The sequence below is a fragment of the Odontomachus brunneus genome, unplaced genomic scaffold (genome assembly GCF_010583005.1).
Source record: "Odontomachus brunneus isolate Ranch 3 - 2012 unplaced genomic scaffold, Obru_v1 Obru_scaffold_061, whole genome shotgun sequence".
NCBI lineage: Eukaryota > Metazoa > Arthropoda > Insecta > Hymenoptera > Formicidae > Odontomachus > Odontomachus brunneus.
The window spans coordinates 1,114,283-1,135,185 of NW_022639511.1; the positions used below are offsets into that span (position 1 = coordinate 1,114,283).

General features: G+C 32.2%; 1 protein-coding gene and 1 pseudogene across 3 annotated transcripts in view; one reads left to right on the forward strand and one right to left on the reverse strand.

The window, feature by feature from the left end:
- The window catches only part of LOC116846147 (intraflagellar transport protein 80 homolog), an 85,034-nt gene extending 70,520 nt beyond the window's left edge, over positions 1-14,514 (forward strand). For all 3 annotated transcript variants that reach the window (XM_032819628.1, XM_032819626.1, XM_032819627.1), the window contains 12 exons: positions 6,188-6,277; positions 8,092-8,232; positions 8,389-8,513; positions 8,688-8,936; positions 9,021-9,184; positions 9,372-9,569; positions 10,948-11,098; positions 11,914-12,085; positions 12,168-12,290; positions 12,405-12,544; positions 13,395-13,536; positions 13,628-14,514. In XM_032819628.1, the coding sequence (XP_032675519.1) occupies positions 6,188-6,277; positions 8,092-8,232; positions 8,389-8,513; positions 8,688-8,936; positions 9,021-9,184; positions 9,372-9,569; positions 10,948-11,098; positions 11,914-12,085; positions 12,168-12,290; positions 12,405-12,544; positions 13,395-13,536; positions 13,628-13,705 (1,773 nt within the window). In that variant the 3' untranslated portion in view covers positions 13,706-14,514. The remainder of the gene's footprint in view (positions 1-6,187; positions 6,278-8,091; positions 8,233-8,388; positions 8,514-8,687; positions 8,937-9,020; positions 9,185-9,371; positions 9,570-10,947; positions 11,099-11,913; positions 12,086-12,167; positions 12,291-12,404; positions 12,545-13,394; positions 13,537-13,627) is intronic.
- A 629-nt stretch (positions 14,515-15,143) lies between these two features.
- LOC116846187 overlaps positions 15,144-20,903 on the reverse strand; it is an 8,058-nt pseudogene continuing 2,298 nt past the window's right edge.

The window sequence follows — 20,903 nt, forward strand, 5'->3', positions numbered from 1 at the left end:
ATATATATATATATATATATATATATATATATATATATATATATATATATATATATAATAAAATTTAATATTTTATTAATATTGTTATATAATAACAAATTTTTCCTTAATATTATCAATAATATAATTTTCAATGCTCCTCCAATATTGTTGCAAAAATTATTCTTTTTGTTCAATATATATTCAACATTGCAGCAATATTTTGTAATCAATATAGAAAAATCAATATATATCTATGTAGAAAAAACGCCCGCACTTCTATCTTTAACGTTGCAACGTCTCATCAACGTTTTTTCAATGTTCTGTGCTGTAGGGGTATATCTTTCCGCTTACATATCTTAATGTCCATATAATTTAAATATAAAATATTATATATTGATGGATTCAGAATAAAAAATGCTAACTTTTTATCCATTTTCCAATAAATTTGGAAAATTAAAAATTGAATCTATCAATGGCTATTTTGTTAATTGTTAAAGATATTTTTTTTCTTAATCTTGCCCATTTTATTTTTTATAAAAAACCGTACAACTTTTATCTAAAAAGTTTTTTTTCTATCTCCAATAGTTAAAGAGATAATCCAGAGATACTCTAAAAGTTATAGAGATAGCAAAACGGGCATGAAAATTTGAAGGATAGTTTCACCTCTTAAATCTGCGCCATTGCCGATAAAAAAATATGGGTCTCTTATTTTTGATCATTCTATAAATATGCTAAGTTTCATCGGAGACACACACTTCGCGAATGTTCCTTGTTAGTAAATTTTTTTAGTAATGACTAAAAAAATTTACTAACAAGGAACATTCGCGAAGTGTGTGTCTCCGATGAAACTTAGCATATTTATAGAATGATCAAAAATAAGAGACCCATATTTTTTTATCGGCAATGGCGCAGATTTAAGAGGTGAAACTATCCTTCAAATTTTCATGCCCGTTTTGCTATCTCTATAACTATAATCTCTATAACTAATGAGTTTAGAAGATATTTACGTTTCAATATAAAATTTTAAAACTATATGTATGTTCATATATAAACTCCTTTTCATAAAAACATTTAAAGAATCAACTCCTAAGTTGTTGGGTAGTTAAGAAACATCTTATATATATTATAATGTATATAACCCAAGGAGCATTCAATGCGCTTTAAATGTGCATTTTAATTAAGATTAAAAGGGGATTGTAAATGCACATTTACAGCGTATATTTGTCCCGCATTAAATTTGCGTTTAATGTACATTATGGCAGCGCATTAAATTCGCATTTAATGCACATTATGGCAGCGCATTTAAAAAATATTTTTCGCATATCTTGTTTGCTAGTATTTTGCGAATTTATGTCTTTGCAATGTTTCTGCAACATTGCATTGCTATATACAATATTGAAACGTTGCAGTAATGTTGCTGCAAGCGTCTGTGCTAGATGAGTTGTTCTTCTAACATTATTTTTTTATTAAATCAATGACAAATATTGTTGAATTACAGATATGGCATTTCGTGACATCGACATTTCATTGACGTGAGGAATCTCATCTGGAAAACTCATCTGGGAATCCCACTTAGGAAATCCACCTAGGAAACCTAAGCGAAATATCCAGTAGAAATCCCAATTAAGTTTTCAACTGGGGTTTTTCAATAAAAAGCATCCATTCTTATGTTCCAGTGTACATACATTTTTTAAACTAATACAGCCACTTCACTAAAAAGAAAAAACTTTAACTATTTTGTACGAGTATACATCATATTAGATTTAGTTTCCAGGTTTGAGCCGCATGGATTTTTCTTTGTTTGATTCCAACATTTCGCGAACATTTTAGTCCGCTTCATTAGGGAAGAACGACCTGATGTCGAGTTGCTTCTGAGAGGTCTTCCTTTATACAGGGTGTCCCACAACTGGTAGAACACTCGTTAAGGATAGGTAGGGGGTGAAATTTGGAACTGAAAGTTTCTCTTCCATTTTTGGGCCCGACAATTAGTTAATAAGATATTAATTAATTAAATCTGCCAATCCCTTAGCGCCCCGTGTGAGCGCTCAGAGCCGTAGGGCGCCGTGGACTCCTTAGGGCCCTACTTGCCCATTTTTCTCCCCTTTTTTGTATCACAGAGAAATAAATATGGATGAGTGAGCGAGTAGGTTTGTGAATGGCTGTCTGACCGAGGCTAGGGGATAGCAAGTTTTCAATCTGTGGGAGTGATGTATGGGTGTTTTTGTGTGCGGTTATGAGTGCATGGATAGTTTGGATGTTTTTAATGCGAGTGGGCCGAGTGATTTCACTTTATGTGCCGGAGGGGGAGGTCATGTGTAGTATGTTTCCTTCGAGTGCATGGGTGACTTGAATGTTTTCTGCATGTCGATAGTTGAGTATCGTGAATGATTTTAGTATGTGTGTACAAAAAGGGGAGAAAAATGGACAAGCAGGGCCCTTGAGGAGCCCACGGCGTCCTACATCCCTGAGCGCTCACTCAGGGCTCTAAAGGATTGGCAGACGTAATTAATTAATATCTCGTTAACTAATTGTCGGATCAAAAAATGGAAGAGGAACTTTCAGTTCTAAATTGCATCCCCTATCTACCCCTAACGGGTGTTCTACCAGTTATGGGACACCCTGTATAGTAGTTGGCATAGGGGGAAGAGGGGAGAAGGAGACAGAAATATGGGGCGTTGGTAGAGGGGATGGTGGTGGGAAATTTGTTGTCTATCATGTTTTGAAAACCGGGAGGACGGATTACCAAATAGAATTGATTTTTTGTCCATTATCCTTATTGAGATTGTTGGAGTGCTTTTGAATTCCCAAGAATTCTCCATATTTCCTAGGGAAGTAGTTGTTGGTTTTGACCAGTACTGTTATTTCGTTGAACAGGATTTTATGTCCGCTTTTTAGATTGTGTTCCGCTAATGCTGACTGCGTTACATTTTTCAGTTTGACTGCGCTTTGTTGTTCCTTTATACGTGTGCTCACTATCCTCCCAGTTTCTCCTATATAGACTTTACCGCAGGAATAGGGGACTTTGTATACTCCAGAAGTGTCTAGTGGAGTGGAGGTCATCTGTCTTTTGGGTTGTTCAGATACTGTCCTTTTGTTCGTGGTTTGTAAATGATTTTGATATTGTTTTTTCAGGATTCTGCCAACTTCTGTAATTCTCTATATATATGGAAGGAAGGTGGTGATGAAGTTTCGTTCTTTCGTCTGTCCTTGGAGTTGTTCAGTCTATATATTTTGATGTCTTTTGGTTTGGTGTTTCCTGATTATTTATCTATTATTTTATTTATCTGTGATTATTCTATTTATCTGTGTTGCCGTGTAGCCATTATTTTGAAGAGTATTCTTGAGATCCTTGAGTTCACTTTGGATGCTGTTCTTGTCGCAGATAGCTAATACTCTGTGTATTAGCGAATTGTTTTTGAGCTGGGTGATGATGTTATTCGGCATGGAGATATCGGTTGGTGTATGTAGGTTTCTTATAAACTTAGTGACCCAAGGAGCCATCTGTTCTTTTTTTGTGACTAGGACATCCATAAAAGATAGTCTGTTGTTTTATTCGACTTTCATTATGAAGGTAATGTTGAAATGTTGTGTGTTGAGCGCATGTAGAAATTCCTGGAGTTTTTCTTTTCCGTGTTGCCAGATGACGAAAATATCATCTACATATCGGAGCCATATTCAGGGTTTCAACTGGCACTTAAGGATGACTTAGGATTCAAAATGTGCTATAAAGATGTTAGCTATGATTAGATTGAGGATCCCATGGCTGCACCTAAAATTTGTTTATAGAATTGATTATTGTAACTGAAATATATATTGGTAAGACAGTGTTCAATTAGGGGGATAAGATCGGAAAGGACTTGTTTTGGGGAGCGGTGCACTTGGACACGGTGCATTTGGACACAGCCAATCACAGCACCGTGTGATTAGAGACATTTGTAGGGTCCCTTGGAACAGCGACTTGTGATTGGACTGTGTCCAATTGCCCCGTGTCCAACTGATATACACCCCTTGTTTTGAGGTCTTGATTATTTTGATGGTATCTGGAATTGGGACCTGAATAAGAATAATACGTCGAAACTTACTAGGATGTCGTTTGGTTGAAATTGGATCCCTTTTATCTTCTGTCCGCCGAGTTTTTGACCGTGTAGAGGGTATTTTTGCTGACAGGTTCCAGTTTACTAATTAAAAAGCATGCCAGTTTATATGTTGAGGAGTTTATGACGTTCACTGTAGGCCTGAGTGATATGTTGGTTTTGTAGATTTTGGAAAAGCCGTATAGTCTTGGAGATATTGCGTTTTTTTGGATTAGGATTTTTTTTTCTGGGAGAATATTGTTCTTTATAAGGTTTGTTGTTTGGGTTTTTAAGGATTGGGTGGGGTCTTTCTTCAGTTTCTGGTAGGTATCGTCTGTGAGGAATTCCTGTATTTTCTTGTCATAGTCTTCTTTGTTCATTATTATTGTTGTGTTATCTTTGTCTACAGGAAGGATAATGATGTCCGTATCTTGGTTTAGTTGTTTTAAAGCGTACCGTTCTAGTCTGATCAGGTTCTGTTTTGGTAGTTTGGATTTCTGTAGTATGTTAACCTACATTGTTGGCTTGTTCTTGTGGAAGTAGAAATAGGGAGGATTCTATCTGACTGATTATTTCTTCCTTTGGTATTTTAGTTGGAGCTATTGCAAAGTTTGATCCTTTGTGGAGAGCGGAAATGGTTTCTGAAGAGAAGGCTTTGTTGGATAGGTTTTTTTACTGTGTTTGGTGGAGGAGGTGTAACTGTTTCTTGTGGTTAGTTTGTAGTATTTTTGGGATGACTGTACGTAAGTGTTTTGGGATTGTTCGTACGTTATGTGGTCCAGTATGAGCCATAAGTCTGGTCAAAGGGTTGAGGCTAAGGAAAGATGAAGTTGGAAAAGTTTTTGAGATTTTACTAACTTTCATTTTTGTGTATGAGATCGGTTCCTTTACTAGCAAGGCCGCGGTTTTCTGCAGAATACTGTTTGCTTTCTTCGGGCCGAGATGGTTTTTTAGTTGTAAGAACTTTGGGACGATGTTGTTGCCTCTGCATCTTTTTAGAAAGGCTAGGGTTGAAAGATGTTTTGGTAAGGATGACCTGAGTTGCTAAAGGAATTGACTTTACTAGGAGTATACATCAGTTTAGGAAATTTTACGAAAAAGAACAGATCTTTCGTTCAAGCAAGCAATAATTTGTGGTTTGATGATGTATCACGTAAAAAATTATTCATTCATTTTATAAAACTTGTTATTACGAAATGTGTAAATATCGCATTAATTTGAGTGCATTTTAAACATACAATTAATGTGGTTTCGAAGCTAATGCAGTTGAATATGCATTAAAAGCGCGTTATACGCGCAATGACGCTCCTTGGGATATGTATATATTATAACTTTCTTTATTCTTACATGAAAAGCCATTGAAATTCTCGCGGAATTATATATTTTTTTAAGAATAAATAATATCTTAAACAGCACATATACACAGATCTCCACAGGACATCTTAAAGACATTCTGAGAAACGTCCCTATGTTTTGAGAATGTCTCTCATACATCTTCTGGAGATTTTGTGCTGTTTGGGATCTATATGTATAATTTTTTCGGAGGTATATAGACGATGTTTTGACTACTCGTCGCGGAATTCTTGACTACCCAGTCAGAATCATAACGTTGATTCAAAGTTGATTCGACGTCAAAATAATCGATGGCCGTTGAATCAATGTTAATTTAATCCTCATCGATGTCGAATCGACCTTGAATCATCATATGGTTCTGACTGAGTAATGATTTCAAGAGCAAGAAAATACACGCAAAATTTCTGCGAAATAAATTGAAATAAAAAGATATGTTCACAAAATAACACTTGCAGTCGATTGAATGGATGTAGTAGATGCAAATAATCCAAACACTTTCTTTTTATTCTGACAATTAATAAATAACGGTAAAATTAATGTCATAAAATCATAAGAAAATATAGGTAATATAGATAATGTAAGTTAATATAGATATAGAATAAGAAAATGTAAGTTAATATAGATTAAAGATTGCGTTGCCATATTAATTTTATTGCAATTTATTGATTAATGGAACAAAAGAAAAGTGCCCGAATTATTTTACTGCTCTGCTTGTCATAAATAAAATATGAGTAGCCAAGAATTTTAAGTAGTAACGTTTATAAACAAATTAATTTCAGTGGCATGCACATGACAGTCTTATTCTGGTTATTTGCTGGAGTCAAATGAATGGACTTATAGTTTCTGGTGGCGAAGACTGTAAATACAAGGTATGTAATTCTATAAACCCACATAGCACAAAATGTCACAGTGACATCACAATAAACTCACAATAGAGTCACAGAATGTCACAGAAAAATTGTGACGTCACTGTGATGTTATTAGAAAGTCACAGTAATGTCATATTTATACTATCTATTGTTATATCTATTGTTAATTTATAGTTAATATTTATATGGATTTATTTATAATATTGGAATATACAGCTACTATAATATAATAATTAAGTTAATATTTTTATTGATAATTTTATTAAGTAAAATAACTTTTGGTATATACTGGTATAGATCACTCAGGCAGCAAACTGTCGTTATTTTACCGTCAATATGTCGTCATTATTGGTCAGTAACGTCATGTTTCCTTTAAGGACATGTATTTAACGTCATGTTTGAAGACGTCAAAATGACTTTGCAAAAATGACGTTATGATAACTTTTAATTTACCATATTATAGATGAATTCCTTTTTCGAATAAAAAGATAAGTTTGCTATTCTTATAGATATATTTTCATGTAAGAATAATGTTACAACATTGCATATTGCAGTACAGTGTTGCAGAGACATTAATTTGAAATACTACTTTAGCAATATTACAGCAATATTTAAAAAATATTACAAATATAATATAATATTTTTTATTTATTTACTAGTTATTTCTGTTACCCAATGAGCAAACAATATTTAAAAAAACATTTAAAAAATATTTTAAAAGTCATCTTTAAAACGTCAAAAATAATGGGATAAATTCTCTTTTTTTCATTAAAATAATGTTTCTTAACGTTTGAAAGAATGTTTTGTTTTTTAATATTTAATAAACATTTATTTTAACATTTAAGAAACGTTTTTCTGAATGTTAACATTTAACAATTAAAAAATATTTTTTTTAATGTTAATATTTTACATTTAAAAAATATTTTCTAAATGTTAAAATAAACGTTTATTAAATATTGAAAATAAAAACATTTTTTCAAACATTAAAAAACATTAAAAAAAACATCTTTTTAATGAAAAAAAGAGAACTTATCCCATTATTTTTAACGTTTTAAAAATGTTTCTTCAAATATGTTTTAAATTGTAATATTTTGTAATGTCAACACCTAAGTAAACATATTTTACATAAATATTTTATGCATGTATCTCTAACTTCTCTTTTATTATATGAAATATTAGAATTATAAATAGTTTATTTTTATGGTTGTACTAAATAATATTATAAGTATAATTAGTGCTTCAGCATATGGGGATAATAAAACACACTTAGTATGAGTTGAAGAAATAGCGCAGTAGGCAAGGTAGTAGAATAGGAACCTGGAGGTGTTGTGAGATCTCTCGAGTTCGTGTCCGACCAGTACTGAGTAAATCTTCAGATGCGAAAATAGTGAGAAATTAAATAAAACAGCTAAATTATATTTAAAGTCAACATAAGCTGACTAGTTGCAATTGTTTCTGCAAAATATATTTTTTTTTTAACCAGTATCATACGTCATTGTTACAAATACATCACTGTGATATTTTTCTTTATATCATAATGATATCACAGTGATATCACACATATGACAAAACGGACATTCGCACGTCACTATGTCTTCTCTGTGACTTCATTGTGACGTAGTTTATTGTTACAGAGTAATGTTAATGTGATGTCACTGTGACATTTTGTGCATGTGGGTATTTACTTATTATATCTTATACTTATCAGTATAAATATCAGTATAAATAGTATAAATAGTATAAATAGTAACTTACTAGAGTATCTGGAGAAAAAGGCTTGAAATTTTTATGAAAATTATACAAACTTTCGACAGATTTGGGACGCTAACGGTAATCAGTTGTACAGCAGTAGCGTCGGTGATCATCCTGTGACAGCAATTAGCTGGTGTTATTCTTCTGGTAATTATTTTGCTGTTGGATCCTTCAACACCGTTAAATTTTGCGATAAAAATGGGGTGAATATTTTATTTGTTTGCTTTATAAGTACTCTTAATTAAATGCTAACAAATAAGGACTAAAAAATTTTATGTATGAGAACAAAATTCTTCGTTATATTAATCTTTTACGACTTATCAATATATTGGTATTTCTACATTATCGTTATGTTTTAGTGGACGCATTCTATGGAAAAATTGAATACCGGAAGTATATACAGTATAGCTTGGTCAAGCGACAGCACTCAAGTTGCTATGGCGTGCAGCAATGGAAAATTATTAACTGGACATGTGATAGATAAGTAAGCTTCAGCGAAAGTAAGCGAAGAATGTTAATTGGATTTATTACACCAATTCAAGCGTGGACAATTATAAACGTCAATATTTTTGCTAAGAAAATTTAATTTCAATTTCAGAGAATTGATTTCGAAAATTAAAATATTTACTGAAAGAATATAATTTTTGTTTGTTTATAGAAGATTAGAATGGGATAATTACGAAGCGACGTTAGTAAGAAAAAAGGTAATCGAAGTCAGAGAAGTTGGTAACGAAGTTCGCGAAGTGCTGGAAATCTCTGATCGTGTTGTGCATCTCGAATTTGGCTTCGGTCATTTGGTCGTCATTACGCCCGCTCAGTGTCATGTGTATTCCGTAACAAATTGGAACACTCCAGCGATATTTAACTTGAAGAGTAATACTCTCTCCGCCGTACTTCTTGCAGAAAAGTAAACAGTTGAATATGATAATAACGAAATCATATGTTTATTAATTTCACATTATATATTAATTATATGTGTGCAATGTTCTAGACATTTCTTGATTGTGGAATGGAATACTGTGTTATTGTATAGTTATCAAGGTCGTTTACTGGGTACTCCAAAATGGAAGGGACTTACTCAAGAGCCTCTTTATCCTCCCTGCATATCATTGTGCTCGGATACTTTAGTCATAAGAGATCAGAATAACATGAAATGTAAGATAAAATATATAGAATATGATGGAAAGCACGTTTAATACGTTTTCTTATCATTTTAGAGTATTTAGTGTATCATTGTAGTTTTGTTTTACATTATCTCCTCAAATGCTTGATTCTTTAATCTCTTAATTATTTTTTATTTAATCTCTTAATTATTATCTTATTATGTTTTAATATTTTTTAGTGCTTCATATTTTGGAGGTAGCTTACAACAAACCAATAACAGAAGGTCAAACACATTCGCATCTACAAAACGTGACGCAGGTGGCGTTAAATCATATCGGTGGTATAAACGATCGACAATTGGCACTAATAGATATCAACAAAGACCTCTTTTTAATTGCGATAAGAACTACAGGTTTTGGAAGAGTGTGTAAAATAGGTATGAAACTTAGAAATTTTATTGCTAAATATACCGAATAATACTGAAGTAAGTTAATTCTTTTAACTAAGTTAAATTTTTTAATTAAATTAAAATTAATGGTTTATAAAATCAATTTAATTAAGTCAAAAGTTACGTTAAAAAATAAAAGTAAAGTTAAAATTAAATTAGCTTATTAAATTGACTTATTAAAAATTACGTATGCAAAGTAATGTACCTGTTTTTTGCATAATTAATTTTTTAATCATAAATTAAGTTTAAGTAATAAAAAGTTATTTTTTTTATAAGAAAATATAGACTATATATATATCTATCTTCCTCTCTCTCTCTCTCTCTCTCATGTTTAGAATTCAACACAAAAGAGGAGAAATTGGGATTTAAAGAAACGAAAAAATCTAGCGAGCATTATTTTTTATTTTTTATATTCTGCATTACGAACAGTCCGCAAGAATTTTGATATTGATGAATTATTTTAACTTATATAAGAAAAATTAATAAATTCAATTTAAAAAATTGATATTTTAAAGGGTTAATAAATTAAAGTTAACATTTTAAAATAATTATTTTAAGTTAAAAATTAATTTATATAAAATTAAATAAGTCAAAAGTTATTAACTTTTCAGCTTAAGTAATTAAGTAATTGTCAACTAACTCTGCGCAATTCATCCCAGACAAGCACACAATACTAAAAAACATCTTAAAAATGTCTAAGAGATATTTAAAAGAAATAGAATGTCTTTTGAATGTCTTCAATATATCTTTTAGTAATTTGTGTTATGTCTGACAAGGGAATACTGCGAACCCGAACTCTTTGATTTTAATACACCTTTGTGAGTATATAGAATAAATCAATACATGAATAACGATATATTCCATTTGTGCCCTATCGCTATTTAGGTATGATTTACACTCACAAAGTAAAAAAGACGATTCCACTTTTTCGTGTATTACTCTAAATTAGATTAAAGGAGATAGAAACAAATGTTTCGAATAAAAGTTTAATAGTAAGTTAAGTGCTATAAATTGACATAAGCATAAATAAAAAAATATCTTTTTTATTGTAAAAAATTTTTTTATATTTTATTGTAAAAAATATTTTTTTATTTATGCTTATATCAATTTATAGCACTTAACTTACCATTAACTTACCATTAAACTTTTGTAGTAAACTTTTGTATTGATTTACTCTACATACTCACAAAAGTATATCACAATCAAAGAGTTCGGGTTCGCGGTGTTTCCTTGTGAGATATGTATGTCTGAAATATGTGTTATGTATGAGATAGTATAAGTGGAAATTCTGAATGAATCTGCAACAAAGGATAGTAATTTCCGAGTCTTGCTAATAATGTTGCAATTGTTTACTGATCTATTGTAGCTGCAATGGCGCAAAATATCGCATGGGCGACCGATGCAAACGTCTTGGCTGCAATGTTGGACACCACTCTGTCTGTATGGTTGTGTCCTAATTGTGTTCATTACAGTGATCGTAAAGTGATACGGCGGACAAGAATAGACAAGGAAAGCAGGTACTAATTATTCGTTTTAACACTACATAATTCTTTAATTTTATTCGCTTTCATCGGATCTACTTTTTATTCACCGCCACTTTATCATGTAGGCTACTGATTAATGTTGGTGAATATCTACTGGAATTATGCTCACAGTATTTTCCATGACAAAATATGTTTTTCATCTGAGACCTTTTGGCGAACAGAATTTGCCTACATTTACTTCCGCAGGTTATTGGAATATGATTTTGTTGGCTACTTTTCCTGCTAAAATGTAATTGGACAGAAACCCAAATAGCATAGAGAATTCATAAAGAATTCAGTTGTATGTCACCAATGAGTTCAGAGAGTTTATGTTTAGATGGAAAAAGAATTCTTTTCACTGAACTGAACTCTGAAGAATTCTTTTGAAAATGAACTTAGAATTGGTGACATACGACTGAATTATTTTGAATTTCTTTTGAATTCTCTGTACTATTTGGGAACCCATTATTTTCACACACAATGATTAGTTGTTCGCAAATATTCAACTTAAAGACCACTCACAATTACGTAAGATTGTTCAATAGCACAAATCTCTCAGGAGAGATCCTAAAAACGTTTAAAGAACGTTCTAATGTCCTAAGAACGTCCATGGGATATCTCTATAATATCGTGTGCTATCTGGAATAGTTGTGAACGTAAAATTCAATCAATCCGAGTGTTTTATTTATTGATTGTTTTATTCTGATTGGTTGTTGTAATTACTTATAACCACTTGCACAATTGTAGAATAACCTTTAGAGGTGTTTTAAATACCTCAATTTGACGATTCATTCAAATTCTTGTGACAGCGAATTTGGAAAACAACCTAGTATCGTAAGTGTTCGTAACGGTCTGGTCATAGTGAGACGCGGAGATGGTGCTATTATTGCTTCCTCTTTTTATACCTTATTTACGAGTTTGCATCAACACGTATTGAACAAAAGATTGAAGGAAGCGCTCTCCTTGTGTCGTATAGCTCAGGTAACATTTGATGATTAAACTATGATTTTTTTATCGAGCACAAAATTGTTCTGTATTTTGAAAAATCGTTATTTTCTAATAGAATGAGATATTATGGACTTGCATGGCTGTTATAGCGACTGATAACAAGGAATTGGATGCTGCGGAGGAAGCTTATGCAGCTATTGATAGATTCGACAAGGTTGATTATATTAGATACATTAAGGTGAGCGTTTATACGTTGAATTTAATCGATTAATATAAATTAATTAAGAGCCAATGTGTGTGTGTGTGTGTGCGTGTGTGCGTGTGCATATAAATTTGTATGAGAAATTTGCAGATTTTGCCTAATGCTACAGAAAAATATGCAGAAATGGCATTGTTAGCTGGCGATTTATTGGCTGCGGAAGGTATATTGTTACAAAGTGGTTTAATTAAGGAAGCTATACGCATTAACATTGAAATCTATAATTGGAATAGGTGCGTTAGAGATGATTGAAAGCTCTAATCAGTAGCGTAGCTAGAAAAGTTTTGGGGGAGGCTGCACTTTTTATTTTTGACGAGCAAAAAACAGGTCATTCGAAAAAATTTTTCTCACGCTTAACATAACCCAGAAAATTAATTTCGAAAGGGACTGCAGCCCTTTCAGCCCCTCCCCCCTGGCTACGCCACTGGCTTTAATTACACATATGTTGAAAATTACAGGAAGTAAAACTATCAGTTTTATTGTTATTAACAAATTTATTTTAATGTAATGTTCCTGTTTCTTCGTTACAACTATCTGGACTTATGATGTTAGAAGCAAGGAAATACATACTTAAAATTCTTGCAAAATACGTGTAAATAAAAAAGTATATTCATAAAATAACATTTATAATCAAACAGATCTATAAAATAGTCTAAACACTCTCCTTTTGCTTAACAATTAATAAATTATCATAACATTTTAATGTGATAGAATCATGAGTAAACATAAATTAAAAAAGTTGTATGTCACGTTTATTTTACGGTAATTTATTGATTGTTAAAGCGTAAAAAGTAAGTGTCCGGATTATTTTTTAAATGTGTTCCATCGATTGCGTTATTTCAGAGGAATCTTTTTTATTTTAATATGTTCTTTGCAAGAATTCTGAGCTTATATTTTCTCATTTCTGACAATCAAAAGTTCCGCGATGAAGAATCCTTAGGAGCATTAATTAAGTATATTTTATAATAAATTTGAGATTGTTAATTTCACGTGAGATATAGTTTCTCGTATTATTTTGTTTTCTTGTCTATATTTTATAAAGTAAACAATTCGTGATATTTATTTGTATTTTCCAAAATACAGAGCTTTGGAGTTAGCGGTGAGACACAAAAAACAACTAGAAGAAGTTTTAGAAGCAAGAGCAAAGTATTTGCAGACAATCGATAAGAAAGAAACCAACCAAAGTTTCCTCACGTATATTGCGAAATCACAACCGATAAATGAAGTGAGTTAATCTCTATAGATAAAGCTGCGATATGTACGTCTTTCTTTTTCTCACTCACCATTACATTATTAAAAAAATCTACTTATTTTAGAAAAATAACGAGAAAGAATTTAATGCCAAAGACGATGCTGAACAAAACAAATTACCGAGTCACGAAATGCAACTGTGAAAGTTATAAATATCTCAGTAAACAAGAAACATTATGCTTATTTTTTGAAACACTCATTCTGTGTATATTTTTCCGAAATAATATTTCTGCATATTTTATAATTGTTAAAAAAAAAACACAATAACAGTATAAAATAACATTGCCTCCCAAATATCCAAGTATTTTAAAAACATGAGATAAAACATTTTTTAAATGTTACTAAGCAAATAACATTCCAAATATCACATAACATTTCAACATATGATTATTCGAATATGTTAAACTCATGCTGAATGAACTTTAGATATACATAATGTACTAGTAATATCTGCATAATATTTCTTGTACATTACATCGCTTCTCGAACATGTCCATTTGGGATATAATAAACTCGACAGTAATGTTCCATTTAATTGGCGAATGTTAGTAAATATATTTAGTTGGTAAGTATATTCGGAAAATATAATTTGCTTTTCTGTTAAGATAATTTAAATATTTTAATATCGAGAAAATCAGCGTAAAATTTCCCATCGATATAAAATTATTGCTATAAATTGCTTCATACTTTGTGTTTTAATTTATTGTTTTTACTAATTATTTTAATGTTTGGTTAAAAATCCGAAAAAGCTATCATAACGTCATTGGTTCGTTAAAATATATTGTACAAATATTCATCGGAATTTACCCCAACTAGGCATCTTGCCCAATTATTTTATGCATTTTTTGTATCATGTTAATATTGGAAATTTATACAGTGCTAAGTAGAAATTATAGGATCAACTTAGATCATCAATACCTTTTCACTTTCTAACTTTCGATACAACAGTCTTTGCAGCCGTGGTATCTATTTCGGGTTTAATTTGTGTTGGAACAATTTTCTTTGCAGGAATAAAGCTTCTTCAGCTTAGCTACTTCGGCTTTCTCCTTCCTCTTTTCCTACAGGTTCTTAGTTTTTATAGTCGTATAAATTCTTAGTTTGAAAAAACGTCGCGTTTATTTAATTTATCCTATCTGCACATAATCAGAGGCTCACGTTGCAGATCATGGACGGAGCGAAAAGTGCAATTATAAACGAAGGGCTGTGAAGCCTAAAGGGCAAGAGGATTACATGGTTGCGGCCATATTGATACAACAGTTTTGTATCTATTATTATGTATAAAAACAGCTACTGTCACCATTTTGATATATCAACTACTAAAATGTATTACAATACATACAGTCATTCCCCTCACCCCTTGGGCTTGATCTCCGCGATTATTCGCTCTATCCATGTATTCTTACGTCCATGTTGCAGATACGTTGACGACTATACATTTTATACTTTTCTGCGCATAATCTCTATATAGCTAAATGCAATTCATATTTATAGACATAAAAAATAAAAGAAATTATACCATAGAATTTATAGTACGGATAAAATTAACAGAATTGTCAAATAATAGAATTATTCGAGCTGTAATATCAGTATTCATACAATTTATTTGTTTCAATGTTTTGGTTTAGCTGCTTTGGCAGTTAGAAGTTGTTTTCTTCTCCTTTCCTTTCCTGAAACTTCTTGGCCTTTACAGCTGGGGAACTTTTCAGTAAATCAATCTGAAATACGGAATCGGATAATATTAGGATTTCAAATTCAACACATTTCACAATTGTGAAGTGAACAAAAATATACACTCACGCCTCGTTTCTCGGAAGGATATCCTTCTCATGTTGACATTTCTGCGCGATTAAGATTGCAGCGCACTTTAGAACCGCAGCATATGAGTTAAGACGCAGCATATCCCGAGTGTTGGTCAACGGATTGAGTTTCTTAAACTTACGTATCACCTTTTTTCTACAAATGCATTATTTCCTTTGAAATACAATACATATCACTAGTAACTACCTTGAAATAAAGGTTAATAATAAATCAGCCACATGGTTGAAATCTGATCACTATTATTCAGTAACACGGACTTTTAATATCATCATGATTTAGAGAAACTACTGGATATTTAAGATGATTACTGGATATTTAGGTGAGTGGGTAAATGAGAGAAAGAGAGAGGGGGAAGGAGGAAGGAGACTATGACATTACATAAAATAATCATTTGAGCAATTATCTAGGAGTAGGGATGGGCAAAAATCATCGATGTTTAGAAAACATCGATGTTAACTCATTAATATTTCGATGTTTTGCCATCGATATTGCAAGTTACGTTACAGCGATATTTTATCGATGTGTTGTCTTCGATGTTCCTATTTTTGTTAAGTCTTATGTCCACGATGCTAAAAATCAGTCCGAGATCTCGATCCGAGAAACGTGTAACCAATAAAACTATCACCTTTCCATAAAAGCTGCAAATGAATTGGTTGTTTTTTTCTCGGATCTAAAACTCGCACCGATTTCTAATATCGTAGATACAAGTCCTTAGAAACAGGCCCGGTTTCACTAATGTAAGTTAACCTAACCGACCGAATAACTCAACGGAATCGACTATTTACAAGGATCAGTTTAGCAACTGAACAATGCAATTTGACCGTTGCACAGTAGGCCAGCAGACCTCAAAAAATGGCCAAAAGTCGATTCCGGAGATGAGTTCTCCTAAAAGTCTTATCGTTATCTACATACATTAAGTTAGCTATTTTTCAAATTTTATTGAATTTGATCAACTGGTTTTTATTTGGCAACAAGTTAAACTTTAAATATTATACATTGTACCAGTGATTTAACGTTTTCAATATTTTATTAGTTTTGTATTACAGCAAATAAAGAATCTGCAACTGCTTCTGATCCATCGTTATACTTAGATAAATCATTATAATAATGTGCAGAGTGCAAAAATAGAAAACAGACAAAATGGCGGAACATTATACGCATACATTTCTGAATATTTACCGCAATTTTTGCAACAAAAGTTACGCGAAGTTACGCGAGCCGCATATTTCTACATTTGAGATACCGTGGAGTTTGTCTATATGTGTTCTATAAATTCAGCTGCCACCAATTGCCACCATCCACAAATGGAAATATTCACGAGATACTGCGTACACGTTTCATGCCTGTGCACAATGGGTCAGCAGATCTAAGAAAATGGCTAAAGACAAAAAGTGCTCCCATTGTCATGAAATTTCGTACCTAGAGGTTTCCGAGATCGCTAAGTTCGAATCTAAACTTAGGATTTAGAAATTCCAAATAGCGGATCCAAAATGGCAGATGGAAATGCTAAAAATGCTCTAATCGTTATGCAACTTAGTTTGTTAGTTACTATTGGTAGGTTTTCGAGGTAACTGAATTCGAATCTGAACACAGGATTTAGAAATGTCGGATTCAAAATGGCGGACAGAAATGCTAAAGGTGTTCCGCTCGTCGTGAAAATTGGTACTGATAAATATTCGTGGTCGCTACATTCGAATCCGTATTCAAAACTAAAACTTTCGAACTGATTGACTCTTTCGCCATATTGGATCTACTACTTTGAATTTCTAAATTTTGAATTTAAATTCGTATTCAGTCATCTGAAGAACTTCCAATTACAGAGTTTTATCCAAATGAAGTCACTATTTGCATTCGATCCACCATATTGCATCCGCCAACTTGAATTTTAAAAATATATCAGATTCGGATTCAGCGACCTCAAACCCTTTATACTGAAATCTTCATATGGTTTTGAAAGCTTTTTTCTAATATTTTTTACACGAAAGTTTAATGTAAAATGTAGGCAAACTGCAGGCGTTTCAATTACGAAACTCCATGTTTTTATTTTATGGTCACTGTATTGAATCCGTCATTTTGAATTTAAAATTATTAGTGTTAAATTCGTTATCAGTCACATCGAAAATCTTCAAATATCAAGTTTCATATCAAATTGGACATAATTAATAGATATTTGTCTCCATATTGAATCCGTCATTTTGAATTTCAAAATTTTGAATTCAGATTTATAATCTGCGATCCCAAAAACCCATAAGTACTGAGTTTCATCCAAACCAAGCCACTTTTTGTATTTTGATCCGCCATATGAATCCGCCATTTTGAATTTCAAAATTTTGACATTCGAAATGGAATGAGCGATGCCGAGAACCTTACACAAGCGTAACGGTGTTACATATGTTCACATGTTTTAAAAAATATTAATTTTGGCCAGTTTTACTGGTCTCCTAGCTCACTGTGCGTTGAGTTAATTGGTCGGTTAATACAGATTCACACGTGCTATACTACAGATTGTACACTTGCGACACTTGAAATACAACAAGCAAAACTGTAAAAAACATTTGATGAGCAAATATGATTCTCCAAAATTGAAAAAATTTGATTTCTTCAAAATATGGGAAAGCGTAGATACAATAGAAAATACCGTTAAGCTAAACTCGACTTTTGGCTCTTATTGAACCTTAAAAATCTTCGATATTAAAAAAACATCGATGTTTTGTAACTGATATTAACTGGACATCAATAGTATATGTCGATGTTACTATTTGATGTCAAATATTAATGTTGTTTATCGATGCCCATCCCTACCTAGGAGCCCTCAAAACTTTACGAATTTCTTCTGATTTCAGTAGACGGGACAAATCTGTATTCGCCATTTTGGGGAATGGTAAATTGTATCCCTTTTCAAGTTGCGCCTCTTTTCGTTAAGCACCACAAAGAGCGTCCAATTATTCGAAGATTTTGTCTAGATCATGAAACGCCCAACATGACCACGGCAAGGTGCCAATTTCAAAATACTCATTTTGTTAACATTCATGAGATTGACATCAGGAATGTTGTGGAATGCTTTCCATATTCCCTAGAAACGAGATTGTTATACTTACATTCACAATAATTCTACTTTGCAAAAAAATTGCTTACTTTGTCTTTTACATAAACAATCAGTGATCAATGTCGTTAAATACGTCGGCGATTACGCATTTTACCTTTTCCCGCGCGGAATCTTTGAGATTTATACACCTAGAGTAGATAATAAATTAAAATAACTTCACAATAAAAACAATTAACATTTGGAATAAAAAGACTTATGATTAAAAGTACTTATGAGGATGCTGAAGTCGATGACTAAACTTAAGACTCCTGGCTAGTCAGGTGAGAAATCTGCGTTGACGGTGGCGACACAGCCATCAGTGAGAATAAGAACTTCGTTCATCGTATGTATAAAGCGAATTATGTATGTATATGTGTATGTGCAATAATAGCCTAAATTTTTCGGTCCGAATCACGGCGTTATTACTGACTGTAGTGCTATATCACATAACACAATTGCGGAAGTGTCAAGATACTCCGGATACTGTGCTTTTTATATTTTAACTATAATAGTATTTATTTTATCATATTCCCCACAGAGTCTCACAGCTGATCTCCTATCAAAATAAGCCGATTTTCACACGTATATTTAGCAATGTTGTAAAGGTTATTTCGGGAAATGAACACTATCCTGAGCATTTTACGAGTGTGTAGGACCGATTGCAAGTGTCACTTTAATATATTTTTTTACTTTGCAATGATTCGGGCGCAAACTTCGTGTGCAATTTCTCGCTTCTGACGTCATCAACCAATATGGCCGCAGTGACTAGCCAGAAGCCTTAAAAAATGTCGATAACGTAGAGATGATAACTAATACGATCACTAATACAATCACGCTATCCTTTGTCTTTTGTATATAAATTATGTACATGAACTTACATAAATGTGTGCTATATTATTTTATCATATTTAATGAAAAAGCTAACTACGCATGTGTAGAAAACAAGTTTCTGTTTGGAGCATCAACATTTTTATACATATATGCTACAAAATTTTTATGTTAGGCAAATATGTGTTAAATAAATATTATGTTAGGCTAACTGATAGCTTGAGATTTTAAATTTAAAATTATTTTTTCGTTTCACATACTGAACAATGCTACTATTCGTTTTTTTTTTTTTTTTCGTAGACTTTCATTGCGTAAAAGCATTTCTAATTCTGTACAATACGACATAAATTTTACAGGAAAATATTCTGTCGGTAGTTTTCAGCTTTAGCATCTTAAGTTGGAACAAGTTGTGTGGCAATTCATACCCCTTTCTAGTGAATTAATCACTTAGACAAGAACGCCTGAATACCATCTTTCTTCTGGCACCTATCAGGAGCATCCAAGCTAAAATATTTTTAGCAAAGATGCGGACATTCATTGGTGCGCATACTGACAACATGAATTTAATTTACCTTTTGAATATCATTCCATGCCTTGATATGTTTCAAGAAAACCACAGCTTGCTTAGTTTTGCTGTACGTCTCAATTTTCTTAGAAACAACCAAAGGGAAATTCGGGAACGTTTTGAATCATATGCCCTGTAATATATACAAAATAGCAATATATATATATTTTTATGATTACGAGAAATACACAAATCTCTACAAATTGTCATGTTACTGGAAAACTAATCAATGGCAAATAAGTTACACAGATCGAAATATATTACACAAGACTAAAATATCCTCCCTCCTCCCAAAAATAGAAATATATAAAAATATTATTTGCGAAAGGCCTACCTTTAGAACAAGAGCAGGCACACCAGAAGCAGTAATGGCTGAGACAACAGCATAACGTTTCTGGTTAATATTGATACGACGCTGCCAACATCGTCATGGCTTGGTAGGTGCAAACATGCATCCACTTCTACACATGTTTCCAAAGGCACCCTGCCCAGAACAATGAGTACCACCTCCACGTACACGAGGTATACGTGCTACTGCACGTCCAGTATCCCATGACTCAGCAGAAGTTTGATGCTCTGGGAAATAAAAATTACATTTAATTTTATATTTGAAATATTGCACAGATGATCACAAGTTATCAGGATCGACAATATATCAGTTATGGTTATAAGAAATAATCACTGTTTATTCAGTAACACGGACCAAATTATCATCACAATTTATAGAGATATTATTACATAATATTTGTTACATAAAAATTCAGTCTAAAATTATATATGCTTTTGAATACTTACCAGCTTCTTTCGAGACACAATAAGCTTGTCTACTGTTTTTGAACACTTGTTGATGTATAAAGGTCACAACATCAGGCCGAATTGGAGCTTTAAAAACAGAGGACAGTAAAATTATATCATCCGATACTTCGTGTTTGTCGGTATACACTGTTATAATTGGTCGTGCTGTTGATAAAGACTAGGAAAGAAATATATATATATATATATATATATATATATATATATATATATATATATATATATATATATA